Source organism: Rhinolophus sinicus, chromosome 8 (assembly GCF_057876585.1).
Source record: "Rhinolophus sinicus isolate RSI-liver-muscle chromosome 8, RSI-T2T, whole genome shotgun sequence".
Lineage (NCBI taxonomy): Eukaryota > Metazoa > Chordata > Mammalia > Chiroptera > Rhinolophidae > Rhinolophus > Rhinolophus sinicus.
In genome coordinates, this window is record NC_142508.1 from 40702208 (window position 1) to 40723221 (window position 21014).

The following is a 21014-nucleotide window of genomic DNA, read 5'->3' on the forward strand; positions in this document are numbered from 1 at the left end:
GATAACTAGAAAAATATTAAGTGAACTACTTGGGACATTAGATGGTGACAAATTCTGTGGAGAAAAGTAAATAAAGCAGGGAGGAATGGGAGCATGGGGGATCACGTTTTACAGACTTGATAGTATTGACACTTAGACATGACATCCCCATGACAAAGGGACTATGCTGTGGCCCTATTGACATAAGAGGAAACAAGCACCGAGAGGCCACCAACCAAAGAGGTCTGGCCGAGGTGGCGCTGGAATTACAAGCCCCAAGACTCCTTCCAGGGGTGGCCCTGACCCTGGGAGTGGGAACTTAACAGACCCCTTTGTTCTCTCCTTTGGTGGTGGTGGTGGTGGTGTGTGTGTGTGGGGGGCGTGCAATGACCACAAAGTCAATGACTTAGGCTTGGGGTCTCAGAAGGGAGGAAATGGCCCAGAAGGGAGGAAATGGCTCACAGCAAGTCAATGGGAGAGTCCCTTTCCCCCATAGCTGGCGGCTTATCAAGTCTGAAGTGCAGGGTTAGAGGCAGGGTGAGCAAAGGGGTTAATAAGATGGGGGCCTCCAGGCTGGGGACTTTGAACGACTGCGGGACGAGGGGGGGTTGGGGGTTCCAGCGGCAGGTAAGACTTCCCCGGTGAAGGCTTAAAGGGGTTAAGGGGGAGCGACAAAGGAGGGGTTAATGGGGGGCGGGCCTGGCCAGGGCGGGGCCTCGGCCGGGAGGAGTCGCCGGCGGGTCCCCGCGCCGCTGTGGAGCCCAGACCCCTCAGCAGTCGAGAGCGCCGCCGCCCGCCCCGTCCAGCCGTAGCGCAGTGGTAGGTTCTGATCCCTCCCGGGCCCGCACTTGTCGTCCAGCTGCCTCGGGGCCGCTGCTCCTCGCGCCCCTCAGCGGGCTTTGCGTCCCTAGATCCACTGCCTCGGTCTCCCGTGCCGTCTGGTCCCCGCCCCTCTCAGATGCTGGCTTCTCGGTGTCTCTGTGGTTGAACGGTCTGTCTCCATCTCTCCGCCTGTCTCTGATGTCTCTGTATCCGCTGGCCCTCTCCCTCTGGGTGTGTTTCTCCCTCTACATCTCTGGAGGTCTCTGTGTCTATTTCTTTATCTCTGCCTCTCCATCTCCGTCCATCTGTCTCTGTCTCTCTCCGTGTCTGTTTGCCTCTGTCCCGCAGTGTCTTGAGGAGCTCTCCATCTCTGTGGACCTGTCTGCCTCCATCTCCACGTCTTTCTGTCTCTGTGCATCTCTTTGCCTTTTCCCCTCCTGTCTCTCTGTCTCTAGTGTCTCTCTCCCTTTTCTCTGTCTCTGTCTCTTAGACCCCATACTGCCACCTTCAGCCACCCTCATCTCATCCCAAATCCTCACCCCTCCCCAGAGCTTTCCCCTGGACTGGGGTGCTGCTTGGGAGTGGGGTAAGGAGCATAGGGTTGCTATCTGGGGCAAGTGGATTCTGAGTGACACTGTGTCTCCAGTGCCTTTTTCACAGTCACCTCACTGCTCCTGAGGTCCCACCCACCCCACCCTCCAATTTCAGGAATTCCTGGCTGGGGGGTGGACTTCCTCCCTCACTTCCTCCCTTCCAGGATTTGGCTGGATCACCATTAACTCTTTCCTGCATCGGCCTCATCCCCACTCCTTGAACTGGGCCCCCCTCCTGCCTCAGACCAGGCTGAGGGGCAGGTCCGCAGTTTCTGTGAGGCATGGGTTGCAGGATGTGTATTGTGCACTCAGACAGGATGTGCGCTGGGGTATTTGCTTAGGGGCACAGATGGAGATGATGGCGCCCACACCCCCTAAAACCCCCTCTAGGGCTCACCACCACCGGCCCCAGTCCTCCTGAACCCACTAAGAGGGTGCCCCACCGCCGGGTCTGTCTCTGTGGATGAACTTGACTTCAGGTTTGGGGTGAGGATGGGGAGGTTTTCCTTTCTGGAGTGGGTCCCAGTAGGAGATGAGAGAGACTGATGAGGTAGGGGCTCCTGAACTCTGGGAATCATATAATCAAGAAGTCTTGAATGTGAAGTCTTTGAATGGAACGACCCAGAATGTGAGAATGACAGGAGAGGAGGCCTGGGAATGCTCCAACCTTCAAATCAAAGGTCCTCAGGGTATTTGAATCCTTCAGTCCAAAAGGATTCGTGCCGGAATTTTGGCAGTTTTCAGCTTTCGCAGCTGTGAGCTCTAAAGGGCTTTTGGAGCCACCTAGGCCAAGCACCCACTTTACAGATGGGGAAATTAAGGCCCAAGAACACAAGTCCCCACAGTGAGTTAGTGTCAGACCTGGGGTTGGGACTCTAGTTCCACAGAAAATAAAGCGATCTGGCTTCTTTTGGACAAGGCGTCTTCACCGGGAGGAGGGAAGAACGCCAGGGTGAGTTTGAATGGCTGGAATCCAGAAGGGAGCCTTTTACGAGCAGAGAAGAGAAAATATTTCTAAAACCATGGTGGTGGCCAGGGAGAGGGGACAAGAGTTGGTTTGGGTGGAAGGAGAGGAGTTTCAGAGGAGGAGGAGAGAGAGGAGGGGAAGTTGGGGTGGGGGCAGGGATTAACTCCCGCCTGCCTCTGTCTCCTGACCCTCCCCATGAAGCCCACTGCTCCCGTGGGACAGGGCCTATAATTTGGTTTGTGTCTAGACAAATAATAACTCAGCTGGTGTGAGCTAGCAGGGAAGGATGAAGCCAGGCCCTCTTGGCAAGCGATTGGGAGGCAGCCTGGGCTCCTAGGGCTCCCCCCCACCAGGTGGTGAGAATTTAGGGGCTAGATGAAGGTGGTGACTTAACCCTCCACCCCGTGATTCCTTAGTATCTCAGAATTCTGTATAAGCTTAGAACTTCAGGCGGCTGGAATGTTAAAAAATAGAATAGATAAAAGGGGAAAGAAAAAGTAGCGTTCACCATACATAGAGTATGTTCCCATTTCTGTAAAAATAGGGAAATACGTGTTCATGTTTTTGCTTGACAAAGATAATAATCAGAGTTTAATAATAGATTATGAAAGTCATAGAATGTTAAAAAAATAATAGAACATTCTAACAATAGAACTTTCGAATCTTGGAATGTGAACCTCCTGGAATATTGGGTAAGGGCATGGAAAGCCATCATGATAAAATAGTAGAATGGAAAAAAAGTAAAGCTCTAAAATGTTATAATAATAGAAGGGTAAACCATGAAGTGGACTAACAATAGAACCTGAGGATTTGAGAATGTTGGAATCTAGAACACTGGAGGGCCCTGGTGTCCCTTACTGGCAGTGTGGGCTTTGGGGAAGATGGGGACTCCTTTGGTAGAAAAGGGGAGACTGAGGCCCAGCAGGACAGTCAGGGTGTCCGAACTGCTCCATGGTTTCCGCCTGTCGCCAGAGCACCAGGTGGGGAGCGAGGCATGGTGATCACATTTCGTCCCCTAATGAGCAGACCGGAGCTGGCCGGTCCCCTGGGGCTGCCAGGGGAGGGGGGAACCAGAGCCCACAGAGGAGAGAAGTGGGGAGAGGCAGCCTGGTGGCTTCTAGGACAAGGCTGGTGAGTGAGCCGAGGGTGCTGGGGATATGGGGGCTGCATCGCTTCTCCTTGTCCTCTCAATCCCCGGTCCTTTAGCCTCCCTGGATTTCGGGGTATCTGGCAGACCGAGGGACTTATCTGGCCTGAGCAGCTGAGACATGAGGCTGGGGTCTGACCAGTGCCTCTTGTCCCCAACTACTGCTCCACACTCGGGCTCCTCTCTTCCCTGTCCCTCTGAGGAGGAGGCAGCGGGGACTAAAAAGGGGGGACCGGGGTAGCTCCTTGTGGCATCTGTGAGACTTGGGAGTTGTGTCCCCAGTAAAGCCTGAATAAAGGAGGCAACTTAGATCCCAACTGAAGAGGGTCTTGACGCTGGGGGTGGAAGGGAGTCAGGTGATGGAGGGACGCCCAAGACACAACAGTCACTTGCTTTTTTATGGTGAGAAAGTCCGTATATCTTTCAGCAGATTCTGCAGTGGGTCTGCGAACGCCAGACTTGAGGAAAATCACAGGAGTTCAGGGAGTGTGGAGAGAAGACATTCAGGGAAGGGAAGCTCTTCAGTTAAGAGCAACAGATCTGCCCATTCGTGGCACATCATGTGACTTAGACAACTGCCTTGCCCCTCTGGGCCTCAGTTTCCCCTTCTGTACCAGGAAGTGGTCAGAAATAGCCTCTCACCACCGAGTTATCACATATAGGCCTGATGCATTGTGGAATTCTGAGTCTGACCTTCCTGTGCTGTCTTCTGAGGTTTCGATGGTGAGCAGATCTCAGGTGAAGAAGAGAGGTTTGTCTGAGTGCCCCTCCCCCCATACCCAGCGCCTCCTAGAAGCAGGTGGGTTGAGGAGGTGGGATGTGAGGAGGGAGGGGTGAGTGGCCAGCTGGTTCCCCCTTGAGGAAATTAGCAATGGGAAGTGTATTTCCTCTGGCTGCCAGAAATTAGTCTCCAGCTTGCCTGCCGGGCTCCGGCCTTAGTTAAACCCAGGGGGTCTTCAGGGGGTGGGGCGAAAGGAAATCCCAGCTCTGGGGGCCTCCTCCCACTACCAACTGGTTTCTACTTTCAGCTCTCCAGTGCCTGTGGAAGAATAATAATTGTTCTAATACTGCATAATTTATAGATGCTATCACCAAGGAGTTTCATATCTGTGATGTGACTAGTATAAAAACTGTGCCCCTCTTTGTAAGAAGGGGAAACTGAGGCTTTTGAAAAAGAAGTAATTCCCTCAATGTTACAAAAGTGGGAGAGACAGAGCTGAGGGATGAGAGATGTTTTTTTTTGGGTTTTTTTTAACAAGACTTTATTGGGGAACAGTGTGTACTTCCAGGACTGTTTTTTCCAAGTCAAGTTGTTGTCCTTCCAATCTTAGTTGTGGAGGGTGCCGTTCAGCTTCAAGTTGTTGTCCTTTCAGTCTTAGCTGTGGGGGGCCCAGCTCAGCTCAAGGTGCCGAGTTCAATCTTAGTTGCAGGGGGCAGAGCCCACCATCTCTTGCCGGAGTCAAGGAGTTGAACTGCAACCTTGTGGTTGAGAGGCCACTGGCCCGTGTGGGAATCGAACCGGCAGCCTTCAGAGTTAGAAGCACGGAGCTCCAACCGCCTGAACCACCCGGCCAGCCCCGGGATGAGAGGTGTTTTGAGTGACTTGGTCTGGGTGGTGGTCCGGGGGGTGTTCCCATTTGAAGGGAAGGACTGGATTGCACTATTTTAGCCAAGGGGAAGCCCCTTCCATCCCATCTCCACAGGTCCAGGAGCCTCTGTGAGTCTGGGGTGAGGGCAGAAGCTCTGTAGCTGAGGACCCCACAGGGGGTAGGATTTACTACCTAGCAGGACTCAGTCCTGATCTTTCAGGGTCAATTATGTATGGGATATAACCTGCTCTTTTCGCTTCCCATCCCCCTTTCTCTGGGACCCTGCAGGGACTTGTTTGAGCCTGAAGGGGGTGGGGGTGGGTGGGAGGGGTGTTTGCTGCCACCAGGTAAGAGGGAGCCTATATTGGGGGATGGGCTGACCAATTCAAGTTTTTTCAGTTCACAGTCTGTTGAGCACCTACTGTATGCCAGGCATACAGCAGTCAACACAAGGTCCCTGACCTCCTGGAATGTCCACTTTAGACTGACAGACAAAAACAAGATACTAGGTGTGAGGAAGAGAGCCCTGGGGAGTAGGTGGGACTCTGGGTAGGGAGGACCTCCCTGAGGAAGTGAAGAAGGTGAGGCAGCGAGTCCTAAGATCTGAAGGAAGAGCATTCCAGGTGGAGGGTACCGTAAGGGCACAGGTTGTGAGGCTGGAAAGGTTGGAGGCAGGGGAGGGGAGGTGGGCAAGAAAGTCAGGTAGCCCCTTGTCACCTGGGGCAAGGAGTTGGAATTTTACCCCCAAGCCCACTGGGAAGCCATTGGAGGCTTTCAAGCAGAGAAGTAACCAGAGCTGATTTCCATGTTGGAAAGAACTTTGTGGCTGCAGTGTGGGAAGTGAGGTGAAGGATGTCAGAATGGCAACCAAGAAAGCAGTAAGGAGGCCACTGTAAGGGTCCAAGCAAGTGAGTGGTGATGGTAGCACAGAGCAGGCCGTGGCGGGGGCTTTAGAGAGAGTCATGCATGGATTCACGATGTATTGTAGAGGTTGGTATAGCCAAGAGGACTTTCCCATGGAAGGATGCTCAGGCATCTGGGAGGTTTCCAAGGACCTGCTGTGTGACTTTGTGTTTATCCCTTCCCCTCTCTGGGCCTCAATTTCTTCATCTGTCCAACTGACTCAACCAGTGCTTTTCTTTTTTTTTTTCCTTTTCCTTTTCTAATTTTTCAATTACAGTTGACATTCAATATTATTTTATATTTTATATTAGTTTCAGGTGTACAGCATAATGGCTAGACACCTATACAATTCACGAAGTATAGATCCCCCTCATTAGTTTAGCACCCACCTGACACTATATATGGTTATTACAACATTATTGATTATGCTGGACTTTACATTCTCGTGATTATTTTGTAACTGCCGATTTGTACTTCTTTTTTTTTTTTTTTATTAAATTTATTGGGGTGACAATTGTTAGTAAAATTACATAGATTTCAGGTGTACAATTCTGTATTACATCATCTATAAATCCCATTGTGTGTTCGTCACCCAGAGTCAGTTCTCCTTCCATCACCATATATTCGATCCCCCTTACCCTCATCTCCCACCCCCCGCCAATTTGTACTTCTTAATCCCTTCACCTTTTCACCCAGACCCCAAAGCCCCCCCCCCACCTTCAGTGGTTTTCAAAATGTGTCCTGGGGATTCTTCTGAGGTTCCCCCACTTTATTTCATCTAGAGCACAGAGCAGCTTCCCCCTTTCACTGTCTTAGATAGGGTTTCCAGTTAAGACTTTTTTTCTGGGCGACTGGATAGCTCAGTTGATTAGAGCGCGAGCTCTCAACAACAAGGTTGCTGGTTCAATTTCTGCATGAGATGGTGGGCTGTGCCCCCTGCAACTAAAGATTGAAAACAGCAACTGGACTTGGAGCTGAGCTGCACCCTCCACAACTAGATTAAAGGACAACTACTTGGAGCTGATGGGCCTTGGAGAAACACACTGTCCCCCAATATTCCCCAATAAAATTTATTTAAAAATACAAAAAGATTTTTTTCAACCCATAAAATTAAACCTGTGCAAGTCCCTGGATATAGTGGCTTCCGAAGAAGGCTCTGATTCAAGACTTTGCTCCCCTTCTCTCTGGGGCTCACGATAGTCAGAGGCTTGGTCCATGACTATCTTCTACCTTGTGCTTGCAGGTCTTCCCGGGACCAAGGCGGTGACAGACCTAAGGTTCTCACTTGGGAAAGTCAGAGGGGAGTGGGGAGAGGCAATGAAGGGAATGTGGTCCCTGAGGGAGGGGACTTGCCCTTGCTCCCCGACCTTGATGGAGTCCAGCAGCCCCTCTTATCCCTCCCTCCCAGCCCTCTGCAGCTATGGTTCTCAGCCCCCACTATCAGCCCAGGACCTCTTTCTGTCCAGTTATTCTTGGGTTGAAACAGAAGCACAGGCTGGAGCAAAGGGGGCTAGAGCCAAGATTTCCCCTCTCCCATCATCAGGACCTTGGACAGGTCTCTGAACTGCTCTGTGCCTCAGTTTGTCAAACGGGAAATAAACAGTACTTTCCTCATGGGGTTCAATAAGTTTTAATGAATTAATACTCATAAAAGTGCTTAGAACGGGGTCCGATATTAGTAGGACTCATAAACTTTAGCTGTTATCACCATGGTCATTATCATTGTCAAGAATGGGGTGCCCTGCGTTAGGAGTGGGAGGCTAGTTCCAGCCCCGGTTCCACTTCTGTCACTGCCTTGTTGGTCCTTGAGGGGAGTGGCTAGCCTCCCTGGGCCCCTTCTCCCTGTCTGTGAAGTGATAACGTTAACCTAGAGCAGCATTTTCCAAAGCGTGATACGGCTCTTATGCCGGTTTTACATGGTTTCTGGAAGAAAGTTCTAAAATCTGAGTTGGGTCTTTATTTTAACATCGATTAGGCAAAAATATATCTGGCACCTCAAAGCTGTGCTTTCAGAGATCTGTTGTCTAGAACGGGGCTCAATAAGGCATCATTGGGGTGTCCACCCTCCATAGCCTATAAGAGATGGCAAGGGCTATGGGAAGAAGGCAGCGTTCCCTGACTCCCCTCACTGCGGTCCTCTCTCCCCACAGGCCCTGAAAAGTCAGCTTTGAACTCTGAGGTGGGGCCACCTCATCTCAGCTGCTCAGCCCCTAGGAGGACCAAGCCAGAGCCCCGCCCCTGCCCCTTTCAAATCCCCCCTCCATCTATAATCTTCCTCTGGTCTGGCCCTTACTCACCTCCTTCCTGTTTCTTAAAAACCCTTCCCACATTCTCCAGACTGAACAATTCCTCTCTGTCCACCCCCCACCCAGGACACCTCCTTTTCTGTCATCTCCTCAGTGGTTACTTTACTTATTTTATCATTTCTTACTGGGGTCCTACGAAATGCCAGTGCCCCCACCCACATTACCTGGTCTTTTCAACATGCCCTAACTGTAGTTTGTCCTATCTCAACACTATCCTCTGTATTGCCGGTGTCTTCTAGTACATTTCATCTCACCATTGTTTCATCACAGCCGCACTTACTTCCTCCATTCTGTACAGATAATCTCCCTCTCACCACTGCCCACTGATGCCTTCATCTCCTCGATAAACACTCCCCCCAGCCAATTTTTTTGATACCCCAATATGCCCTCATTTACACTCTGAGTCTATAAACACCCCCTTGACAAAGCTCTTTGTTAATCCCACCACCCTCAAAGCCTCCCGCCTGTTGTAATTCTAACTTTCCCCTCTCAAGCTCCACTCTTTCCTGCCCAGCCTGGCCCTGGATTCGTAGTCAACCTCATTTCTTCCTCGTGGACTGCCTCCCACCATGTGCCCCTGAGCCTCCAAGAAGGGGGCTCAGGGCCCCGATGGCCTCCCGCCCCCCGTGGCCCCATAGCCCCCGTGGGCCAGGGGAAGCTCCTGAAAGCCCCACTGCTGAGAATGGGCAACGGCACATGGGAGGGCTGCCACGTGGACTCACGCGTGGACCACCTCTTCCCGCCGTCCCTCTACATCGTGGTCATTGGCGTGGGGCTGCCCACCAACTGCCTGGCCCTGTGGGCCGCCTACCGCCAGGTGCGGCAACGCAACGAGCTGGGCGTGTATCTGATGAACCTCAGCATCGCGGACCTGCTGTACATCTGCACGCTGCCACTGTGGGTCGACTACTTCCTGCACCACGACAACTGGATTCACGGTCCCAGCTCCTGCAAGCTCTTCGGCTTCATCTTCTACACCAATATCTATATCAGCATTGCCTTCCTGTGCTGCATCTCGGTGGACCGCTACCTGGCCGTGGCCCACCCACTGCGGTTCACCCGCCTGCGCCGCGTCAAGACAGCCGTGGCCGTGAGCTCTGTGGTCTGGGCCACGGAGCTGGGCGCCAACTCGGCGCCCCTCTTCCATGATGAGCTCTTCCGCGACCGCTACAACCACACCTTCTGCTTCGAGAAGTTTCCCATGGAGGGCTGGGTGGCCTGGATGAATCTGTACCGTGTCTTCGTGGGCTTTCTGTTTCCATGGGCCCTCATGCTGTTGTCTTACCGTGGTATCCTGCGGGCCGTGCGGAGTAGCGTGTCCACTGAGCGCCAGGAGAAGGCCAAGATCAAGCGGCTGGCCCTCAGCCTCATCGCCATCGTGCTGGTCTGCTTTGCGCCCTACCACGTGCTCCTGCTTTCCCGCAGCGCCGTCTACTTGGGCCGCCCCTGGGACTGTGGCTTCGAGGAGCGCGTCTTCTCCGCGTACCACAGCTCGCTGGCCTTCACCAGTCTCAACTGTGTGGCCGACCCCATCCTCTACTGCCTCGTCAACGAGGGCGCTCGCAGTGATGTAGCCAAGGCCCTGCACAACCTGCTCCGCTTCCTGGCCAGTGACAAGCCCCAGGAGATGGCCAATGCCTCGCTCACCCTGGAGACGCCACTCACTTCCAAGAGGAACAGCACGGCAAAGGCCATGGCAGCCAGCTGCGTGGCAGCTCCCTCCTCCCAGGTGGACCAGGTACAGCTGAAGATGTTGCCACCGGCACAATGAACCTCAAATCGTGGAGCCCCCATTCCTCAGATCTCATCCCATACTCTCTTCCCTTCTTGTTCAGTGTATGCAAATTATATGTAAATAAGGCTGTGTTACTATTCATAAGAAAATAGGAAAACAGTGAGGTTGGTGTGTCATGGGTCAACCATCCTCCTCCTAACAATTCTGTTGAACTGTGGCTAGCCCTGTGCTGGGGCGGTGCTATGACACAGTGGTGACGAATGGCAGACCTGGCCCTGCCTCCATGGGCTCCTCCTCCAATGGACAGTGATGACTCTGAATGGGCAGGGCTCAGATAGTGGAAGCCAGGGTCCGGGGGAACCCATGAGGGCATCTGACCCAATCTGGGGGTCAGGGAGGACTTCTTGGAGGTGGGGTAAAGACAAAAAAGAGAAAAAAGTTAGGATTATTTCCAACACGGGGGTAAAAGTTGGTGACTCAAGAGGAGAGTGGAAGGAGAATGGAGTGATCACTTTTGCTTTTGGGAAGCCCCCAAGGTCATATAAAGGAGAAAGAGCAGGTCAGGCCAATTTTGAGTTTCTAGATAAACAGCATTCTCCAAGTCCGGACTGAGGAAGAAGAGGGAAAATGTCAGAACCCAAGTGAAGGGCAATCAAGGCAGACTGGCTGGAGGAGGGGTGAGCAGAGAGCAGGCTGGGGAAGGAGTCTTGAGACAAGAGGAAGGATATTTATTCATTCATTCAATTAAGATTTATTTGTTCCTACAGTCTGGCCTGGGCTGGCCTGGCCTGGGGACACAATGGCAATCGAGATAGCCCAGTCCCCACCCTCACGGGGCTCACAGTAAATGAGTAACTAAAAATGATTATGTTTGGAATTGATAAGTGTAATGGGGGAAAAATAAAGCCCATTGGAAGGACAGAGTGACATGGATCTAGATGAGGTCAGGGTAGCGCTCACTCAGAAAGTGGCATTTGAGCAAAGACCTGAAGAAAGGGAGGGGGTCAGCCCTGTGGCTGTCAGGCAGAAGAGCACTGCAGGCAGAGGGAACAGCAAGTGCAAAGCCCTGGAATAAGAGAGTGCCTGAATTTTGAGGCACAGCAAGTACAGTGGTGTGGCTGGAACAGAGGGAGGGAGACATGAGTGGGAGGTGAAACTGGCAAAGAGACAGAGGTCCGTCTTTTGGGCCTTTTTAAGTCCTGGTAAGGAATTTGCCTTTTAGTCTGAGATAAATAGGAGCTGCAAGAGGAGGGATGTGAATTGACTTAAATGTTAACAGGATCCTGCTGGCTGCTGAGTGGGAAGCAGAATAGTTGAAGTTAGGGCAGAAGCTGGGAGCCCAGTGAATCAGTAACTGCAGTGGTCCAGGTGGGAGATGCTGGTAACTGGACCAGGGTGGGTGGTGGAGTGAGCAGGAGCAGTGGTCAGTTTTGGGATTTATTTTGAAGGAATACAATGATGGGAGAAGCACGAGTGCCCGTAGGATTGTGTAGCACGAGCCTCTTGCCCATCTTGGGAAAAGGGAGACTGAGAGCCTGAGCTGGAAGGACCTTTGGGAATGATCCCAGGCCCTATTCCAGGCGGTCACTGGAGAGGCCGAGTGACTAGCCCAGGGTTTCAAAGCCGGTGAGTCAGCCTGGGGCCATCCTGGACTCCCTCTCCCTTCCCTGTCTCTGCCTCTGTTCCCACGCCCCAGATTGGCCAAGGCTGCTTGCCCTGGCTGGTGACCTCCTCCCTCCCCTGGCCCTCAGGAGTCACCAGGAATGGTCCTCCTTCTATACCAGGCTATAGAATGTGAGGAAGCACCCAGATCTGGACAGGCCTCATCCCTTCTGGTAGGTCACCTCCCTGCCTTTCTCCCCTTGGGTGTGTAACAGGCTCCAAGCTCCTGATGAAATGTGACAATCCCCCTAAACACACACACACACACACACACACACACACACACACACACACACACACAAACCCTTGCCCCAGAAGTTCCCAGAAGAGGTTCCTGGAAACCTTTCTCAGAGAAAGGAAGAGGAGGGAGGAGGGGAATGAGAAAAAAATCAACTTAATGAAGAAAATGGTTTTGCAAGAGGGGGATTACTGAGATGCAGGAAGTTGGGGCTTTGGTGTTAGGGGGGAGAGAAAGGAGGAAAGGAGGAGGGCCTGGGATTTGGGGGCCCTAGTAATTTTCCCATCCTGTCTCGTTGCCATAAAATTACTGGGATGGAGATTTAGGGGGACGGATATTTTGAACATAGTCACCGAAGAGAATCAGATGAAAGCCTGCACATTACCCCTCCAAATGTTCGTTCCCATTTATTCAATAAATATTTATTGAGCACCTATTGTGCCAGGCACTGTTCTAGGAACTGAGGAAACAACAGTGAATTACACAGAAAAGTCATATACAAGTTTGGAAGTTTCTTAAACCCATCATGGGGTACTGCAGCCCCCCAGTAGGTCCTTGGGCCCCAGGCTAACAACACCCCTAGTGATCAGAAGACTCTGGGCTGGGTCTCAAGAAATCCCAACCTCAGCTCCATCCCGATGACCCCTGGAATGTGGGATAAGTCCTTTTCATCCTCTGACCTCAGTTGACCAGTCTGTAAAATGGGGAAAGGGTTGGTTTCAAGTGGCTATGGACCTTGAATAGGCCCCAAGCTCCCTCACACCTTCAGTCCAGAAGGGGATCCTGAGGAGGAGTTATTTTTATGGTCTTGACATTTCTTAGTACGTAATGTAGAATATCTGGATTCACACATGCCAGTGCCATCATTACAAATGAAATAGAGGTCCATCGGTGCCTGGGACTTGACAAAGGATGGACAGGGAGTCAGAGTGGATACCAAGGAAAACCCAGGGTCCCCTGACTCCATGTCCTGAACTTTTGTTCCCTCCTACACACCACTCCTCTGCTCCTGTCTTCTCTCCTAGAATCCTCAATTACCCATCAGCACTCCACCATCCAGGAATTTCTCTCAACCCCTTCCTGACTTTGTTTATATGATTTTGCTCCCTGCTGGTTAACGGAGGACAGCCTGGGACATGTCCTTAAACTTCTTCCTGAGCCAGCTCCCTGGGGACCCTCGCCCCTCAATGGAGGAAGTGCGGCTGCTTGAGAACGGGTATGGTTTTATTTGCCAAGATGCTGGGCTATCAACCTCTGCTGGCTGAGGGACCTTGCGCCAGCGCCCTGCTCCTCTCTGAGCCTGTTTGTCAGTTACTTGGAAAAGCGTTCAATTCGCTGTTTCTGGAGAGGAAATGCACCCTCATGCTAGAGGCAGCAATAACAAAGATAGTACCTGTATAGTAATAGGGGCTGTTTATGGAGTTCTTACTATGTGACTGGCACCATTCTAAGCACTTAACATATAGTTCACTGTTTTTACATTCAAGATTCTTATGCAAGCCTCACAGCAACCCAATTAGGTACGTGCTATTAAAAGTCACACTTGTCTACATTCTTGTAGACAAGAATACCGATGCCCAGAGAGGTTAAGTCACTCGCCTAATATAACACAGCAAGTAAATGACGGAACTGGGATCCCTAACCAAGTCTGTATGACTATATACAGCTAGTTTTCTCTTAATCCCAGGGAGAGTTCTAACCGACGGAGGTAGCTGTATTTGGGATTCATTAGTCCTAATTAGGACTAATTAAGAGCCTCATTTGGGCGGAGAGGCCACCTAGGTACGTAATGTCTCCAAAGACGGCGGTGACACTAGCTGAAGCAGGCGTGGGAATCATTCGCGTTCCCGCGAGCAGCCGTTTAACGGCACAGCCCTCTGACTGTATCACTTCCGTAGTATATTTGCATATTCAGCAAACGGACGACGGGACGTCAGCGTCGACGCGGTGACGTCAGGGAACGCCCCTGCAGTTACCCCCGAGCGTGCGTACGTACGCGAGCACGCCCGGCGACGAGTGGGCGGGAGAGGAGGGAGCGATTAGAGGAGCCCCGCCCAGTCCGCAGAGTTGCGCGTGCCCCGTGCGACCGCCAAGATGGTGGTGGGCGCGTTCCCTATGGCGAAGCTGCTATACTTGGGCATCCGGCAGATCAGCAAGCCGCTTGCCAACCGCATTAAGGAGGCCGCCCGGCGAAGCGAGTTCTTCAAGACCTATATCTGCCTTCCGCCAGCTCAGCGTGAGTCTGACCCCACGTCCCTCCAACCTTTCCATTCTCCAATCCCTCTCAGGTGGTTGCTCAGGGGAGGGACTTCTTTTCACGACCAATCACAGCCCGAACCGGCAAAGTCTTGCAGCCAATAGGAAGGGCTCCTGGGATAAGGGCACACAGATAGTCCAATTGTAAGGGCGGGAGTGGGGTAAGAGACGGGGCAGCTGTTGAAAATACCGGCCAGTGGAGGAAAAGAGCGCGTGGAGACTGAGGTCTAGGCGAGCCAATAGTTTGGGGGACAAGAGTAGTTTGGGCGGGGCATTTCAGGGGCCTAGCAGAGGAGGGACAAGACGGGGTCATTTGCCAGGCCATCCTTAGGCGCCTTGGCTTCCAAAACTCCACCCGGTGCCTCAGTTTTCCTCCTGTCCTGGGATGTGAGAGGTGCTTGTGTGGCATCCATTTAGGACATCGGTTTGCCCCAGTTACACTCGGGGAAATATGTCTGGATTAGAAGCGTAGCTGGGATCTGGGTACGTGGCCTGGGAATCTGGCAAAAGGGTAATTTTAACCAGAGTGGATACTCATTCCTCTATTCATTAACCCACTGATACACCGTGTTTGTTAATTCATTCAGTAGACAGGCCGTGCTGGCTTTTTGCTGGGTACTGGGAGACACACTCATGACCCTTTGTTGTCAACCCACAGTGGTCAGGTTGGTGGGAACTTTGGAGCTCATCGAGGCCACCTGACACGGGCGTAATGCCAGGAAGTCTAGAAAGGGCAGCCTGAGCTGAGATCACAAGGGCATAGTAAACTCAAAATATAAGCTGCTTTAAAAAGATGAACTATATGCTGGAGTCCTGTAGGAGCATAGAAGAAGAACATTTAACAATTTGCTGGGCCAGAGAACTACCATTCATCCATTCATCCATCCATTACTTCCTTTAGCTAGTATTTTCTGTGCATCAGCTCTTGCCTGGCCTTGTGCTGGGCAGTGTTGGTGAAATAGCAGGGACCAAGTCTGTGCCCTCAAGGAGCTCACAGTTCAGTGGGGACAGACCCATCCTGCAAGAGTGGCCACTCAGAGTGGGCCGAGCTGGAATGGGAGAGCCCACCAGATGCCTGACCTGGCTTAGGGTTCAGGTAGGGCTTCTTGGCAGAGGACACCTCTGAGCTGGAACCTGAAGGGTGAGGAGAACCTCACCAAACAACGCAGGAACAGGGATGATGTTGAAGGAGAGGGAGGAACATGTGCAAAAGTCCGATGGTTCAGGGGAGCACACCATTTTCCCTTATAAATTTGGGTGTTTAAAGTTTGCTTTCCAGGGCCTACAATTCTTAGTCCGTTGGTGTTTGGTGGGCCCTCTGCCAGAGTTGCAGATCTTAGGTTGGAAAAAGTGCTTGATTGCACAGTTACCAAGTGCTTTCATATCGGCTATCTCATCTGACTCTCACACTATTTTGTACCCATGTCAGAGAGGGGGAAAGCCTTCCCCTGGTTTAGAGAAGAGAAAACGAAGGCCTTGAGAGCAGGAGTGAATTGCTGAGGTCGTGCATGAGTTTGTGCCATAGGCAGGACTTAAATCCTGTACTGTGGATTCCCAGAGCTAGTTTTTGTTTCTACCGCTGCCTTTCTCCCAAACACTGTGATATGTCTTAGCATTGTGGTTTAGAAAGTGGCTTGAGTTAGACTGACATGGGTTCCAGTCTGGGCCCCACCCCTTCCCAGCTGGGTAGCTTTGGGCAAATCAGTGAACCCCTCTGAGATTCAGCTTCTTTTTCTGTATAGTGCGTATTAATAATAGCAACAGTTAATGCGCACTCACTTTGTGCCAGGCAGTGTGCTAAGCACTGCACAGGCCTTCCAGCATCAAATCCTCACAAATTATCATGAGATAGATTGTTGTTATTCCCATTTTGTGTACTATATACTATATGAGCACTTATACTATGAATGATACATTGTTATGAGGAGTAAGTGGATATACACTATTAAGTCAGTGGTTGGCACTGACCTGTGGCTATTGTGTAGATGTTGTGAATGCAGCAGACAAGAAGAGGCAAACATTCTTGTCCTCAGGGCCATTACATTCTGGGCAAGCAGTGAGGAAGCCAGACAAACAAAATTAATAGTTAAAAACATGAAGTATATTAGATAGCAGTAACCGCTCTGGAGAAAACATCAGGGATGCAGAAGGAGTATTTGGAGGCAGGTTGTAAGTTTACATAGGATGATCAGAGAGACCTCACTGAAAATACGAGAAGGAGAAGAGGGAGCAAGCAGTACAGGTATCTGGGGAAGAACATTCTAGCCCACAGGTTCTGCACATGCAAAGACCCTGAGGTGCGAGTGTGCCGGGTATGTTGGACAAACAGTGAGCTGAGAGACTAAGTGGAGACTGAGGGCAGAGGGGAAACCTGTGGTGATGGGAAAGGGGGACAGATCGTGCAGGGCCCGTGGGCCAGCACAAGTGCTTTGGCTTTACTGAGTGGATGGCACTCACTGGAGGGTCTGAGCAAAGGAGGGACAGGATCTGCATTGTATTTTAATAGGATCCATTTGGCAATCGTAGGGTGAGGATGGATGCAGGGAGGAGGCGACCACAGTGGTCCAGGTGAGAGGCGGATGGGGAAGAGAGGTCAGATTCCAGAGAAATTTTTCCCCCTAACTCTTCTTAAAATTCCAAACCCACAGAAAAGTGGAAAGAAAGAATGGCGTAGTCATCAGTTACATACCCTTTACCACCTATTTCATCTGTTATTAGCCTTCAACAAATTTTCCATGTCTTTGCTCTTGTATATGTATGCGTGTATGTATGTATACACATTTTGTTCCCGTGAACAATTTGAAAATAAGTTGTGAACATGACACTTCACTCCTAAATATTTCAGCATGTATCACCTAAGAACAAAGACTTTCTGTATAGTACAGTGTCAATGTTATACCTGAGAATTTTAACATCAATAACTATAATCGTATTCTGATTTCTCCACTTGTCCGCAAAATGCCCTTTTCACTGTTTACTATTATTATTATTATTATTTTTAATCGAGGGTCTGCTCAAGTATCATGCGCTGCATTTGATTATCATGCCTCTTCAGTATCCTTTAATCTACAGCAGGGCTTGGTAATCTGGCCCACTGCCTTTCTTTGTAAATAAAGTTTTATTGGAATACAGCAGCTTGTATTTGTTTGCATAGTGTATGTGGCTGCACAGTTGGGTTTGTATGGCCCACAAATCTAAAATGTTTACTCTGTGGCCCTTTACGGAAAATGTTTGCTGACCCTGCTCTTTCTTGTTTTTCCTGCCATTATCATTTGGAAGAGTCCAAGCCAATTGTCCCTTAGAGCGTCGCACAATCTGGAGTTTTCTGATCGTTTCCTCTGATTGGATTCATGTTGAGCATCTTTGGCAGGAACACAGACATGATGGTGTGTCCTAAGGACATCACCTCAGGGGGCTCCTGCTGTCTGTTGCTTCCGTCATTTGTGATGGTAACTTGGAGCCCTTGGTTAAGGTGGTGACCACTAAAAGAACCTTTCCTTTTCCCCTTAGTAATGAATAACCAGTAGATTTGTGTGGAAGGTAGAGCTGGCAGGATTTCCTGTGGATTGGGTGTGACATGGCAGACTGGAGGAGGGGCAGTTTGCATAGAAAGGACCAGGAGCTCAGTCCGGGGCAGGTTTAGGTGGAGATGCTGTTAGATACTGGAGCGCACTGACTTGAATCTTTACACGTCTTCTCTTATGTTGTTATTGTCTTCACACTGCTAATTGCCCTTTGCTTTGGCCCCCAGCCCGTGCGATTAGAATTTCTCAGAGCCAATAGCAGCCTTGTGTTCTCTGGGGTCAGGCCTCCCGAGCTGACTAACACATCCAGCATCAGTACCTTTGGCTCGGGTTCTTTAGGCTCAGCAGGGGAAGCCCGGTTGTCTGGGTTCTCACAGGAGAGGCTGGAGCGGTAGGTGTATCTGCCTGAGGAAAGAACAGTAAATGCCAGAAGCATAACTTATTGATGATGCACTGTGTTGCGGAGGCAAGCATCTTTTTAAACAAAGATTTCTGGGGGAGGGACAAATAAAAGAGGTTGGTGATGCGGGGAGGTTGAAGCCACTCTTGCAGAGTGCACTGCTGACACTTCCTGGGGAGCTGTGGGATCGCTCTGGGCAGTGGGAGGATTCCGGTTCGTTTCTGCTTATTCCTTTGGAGTGTACTGTCATTATTGTTTACCACTCACAGGAGGCAGAATAATGCCCCCACAAAAAAAAAAAAAAAAAAAGCAAAATGGCCACATCCTAATCCCTAAGCTGTTGAATGTGTTACCTTACACAGCAAAGGGGACTTCACAGATGTGACTAAATCAAGGATTGGGGATAGGGAGGTTATCCTGGGTTATCCAGGTGGGCCCGATGTAGTCACAAGGGTCCTTAGAAGTTAAAGAGGGAGACAGGAAAGGGAACGATTTGAAGATGTTACCCTGTTGGCCTTGAAGATGGAGGAGGGGCCAGGAGCCAAGGAATGCAGGTGGCCTCTAGAAGCTGGAAAAGGCGAGGAAATGGATTGTCCTCTAGAGCCTCCGGAAAGGAACTCTCCCCTGCTGACACCTGAGTTTAGCCCAGTGAGACCCATTTTGAACTTCTGATCTCTGGATCTGTAGATAATAAATTAGTGTTGTTTTAAGCCACTACGTTTGTGGTCATTTGTTACAGAAGCAATAGGACACTAATACGCCACATGACTCTTTCAGGTTGCTGGCCTAATTTTTTCCGAAGTGCTTAACTCTGTGCTCATTCTTCGGTGTTTAGGCCTTGGAGTTAGTTTCAGTTTTCTATTGCTGAAGAGCAATCTGACCCAAAGCTTAGTGGCTTAAAACAGTAGCCCTTTCACTCTCTCTCTCAGTTGTGTGGCCTGACTGGGCTCAGCTGGGCAGTTCTTCTGCTGGGCTTGCTGGGTGGTTTCTCATGGGGTGTGGTCAGAGGGCAGCTGGGGCTGAAGTCCTCAGGAGGCTCGACTGGGATGTTGAAACGACCAGTTCCCTCTCTCCCTCTCAGTGTTGTCTCAGGATCTCTTCTCCATATGGTCTCCAGCAGGGTAGCTGAATTTTTTACATCGTCACTCAGGGCTCCCAAAAGCCAGATTTCCAGGAGGCAAGAAGCAGAAGCTGCAGGCCTTTTAAAAGTGAGACCTGGAATTGCACTGTCATTTCCACCACATTCTGTTGGTCAGAGCAGCTCTGGCACAGATGAGAGTGAGTGTGGCAGGGGACTGCACAGGCAGTCTACAGCAGGGTGGATACGGTTGGGTTTGAATCTTCGCACTACTTACTTGCTGTGTGACTTTGGGCAAGTATCTTGACCTCTCTGAGCCTTAGTTTCTCTATTTGTCAAATGAGGGTAATAGAACTCATTTCCTGGGATTGTTCTGAGGATGTAAGAAGAAGCAGTGACTATCAAGGCCTGGCTCACACAGATCATGCATATCTGGTTGTTAGTACTGGCTGTGGGCACATATAGAATTTGTTCTTATCATATGTGGGTATTACTACCCAGAAGCTAAAACCTGCTTCCACATAAAGGCTTCCTGCACTCAGATCCATGCTCTGGTATGTGTTCTGGGTAACTCAGTGTGCCTTTCTGTTCCTCAGTTTCCTCCTCTGTATAGTATAGTATCACATCATAGGTCTGATGGGAGGATCTATTATGTGCACAAATACCCTAAGTATAGGCCTGGCACTTTCTAAGTTCAGTAAACAACAGTGTGGCTGAGTAGATAAGAACCTGGCCTCTGAAGCTGGGCTGCCTGCATGTGAATGCCAGTTCTGCCACCTTCTGTATGCGCCTGGGCCAGTTATTTAACTTCTCTGGTCCTCAGTTTTGTTGTCTATAAATTGGGTTGTTAGGTTGATTCTGTGAGTTAATATCCATAAAGCATTAAATAGTGGCCCTTAAGCTCTGCATAAATGTTTGTTGAATGTATAGAAATGTCAGGCATCATTGTTATTTATCATCATCATCATTTTATTTTATTTTTTTCTTGACTTTTTTTTTTTTTTAGTTTTTATTGGGGAATATTGAGGAACTGTGTGCTTCTCCAGGGCCCATGAACTCCAAGTTGTTGTCCTTCAATCTAGTTGTGGAGGGCGCAGCTCACTGGCCCATGGGGGAATAGAACCAGCAACCCTGTCATTCAGAGCTTGCGCTCTAACCAACTGAGCCACCCGGTCGCACCCCCTTGCCCCATCATTTTAATGCTAAACCTTCTAACGTCCTTCTCGGTGCCCACTCCCGGGTCCTCTGTCGCGGCCAAGCAGTCAGTACTTCAAGCTGTACGAGTAGATGATGTTGTCCCTCTTCCTCAGTCAGGCCTCACAGGCTTACATCAGACGGAACGGGCTGGGCTTTCATGGGAACATTTCTAACTAGCGTGGGGCAATGATTATGTTTGTCTGATTAAGCGCTGGGCTTGGAGTTATATTTCTGAGTAAAGAAAAGTGACACAGTCAACCAGACAGAGGGCAGTGTCGCTGAGTAGAGAGCCTCACATTACCTAATACTGCATAAAATATTTAAAGCATCCTTTGAAATGAATGGGTATACCAACAAGGAGAAAAAGGACTCCTCCCAGAGCAAGGAGAAAGCAACGGTAAAGAGCTGAGACGGGGTGTGAGCACTGAAGCTGCCTGATACTCCAGTGACACTGACAAATCCACATAGCCTTGGGGACAGGGGCTATGCTGTGGGAAAACTGGCCAGGGAACTGCCTTGTGCAAAACCAGGTCCTGGGAAAGGTACCCCTCAGGGGAAGGGTGAACTAGAGAAAACCCACCCTGCGAAGAAGGCATGTAGTCTTAGATCTAGGTGGAG

At 50.4% G+C, this 21014-nt stretch overlaps 2 protein-coding genes across 5 annotated transcripts in view; both read left to right on the forward strand.

Annotated features, from left to right (window-relative positions):
• The first annotated feature begins 698 nt into the window (after window positions 1-698).
• Window positions 699-12373, forward strand: GPR4 (G protein-coupled receptor 4). Of its 3 annotated transcripts, none has more exons than XM_019754909.3 (2): window positions 699-798; window positions 8151-12373. In XM_019754909.3, the coding sequence occupies exon 2, from the start codon at window positions 8989-8991 to the stop codon at window positions 10075-10077; it is 1089 nt and encodes a 362-aa protein (XP_019610468.1). In that variant the 5' UTR covers window positions 699-798; window positions 8151-8988; the 3' UTR covers window positions 10078-12373. The 3 variants fall into 3 exon arrangements, with proteins under 3 accessions (XP_019610468.1, XP_019610470.1, XP_019610469.1); XM_019754911.3 differs by having other exon boundaries at window positions 700-798; window positions 8801-12373; XM_019754910.3 differs by lacking the exon at window positions 699-798 and adding an exon at window positions 819-4307.
• A 133-nt stretch (window positions 12374-12506) lies between these two features.
• OPA3 (outer mitochondrial membrane lipid metabolism regulator OPA3) overlaps window positions 12507-21014 on the forward strand; it is a 74581-nt gene continuing 66073 nt past the window's right edge. Inside the window, exon 1 of one of the 2 annotated variants that reach the window (XM_088800100.1) lies at window positions 12507-14177. In XM_088800100.1, coding sequence (XP_088656226.1) covers window positions 14036-14177 — 142 coding nt within the window. In that variant the 5' untranslated portion in view covers window positions 12507-14035. The remainder of the gene's footprint in view (window positions 14178-21014) is intronic. The other variant, XM_019754853.3, reaches the window with a different exon arrangement.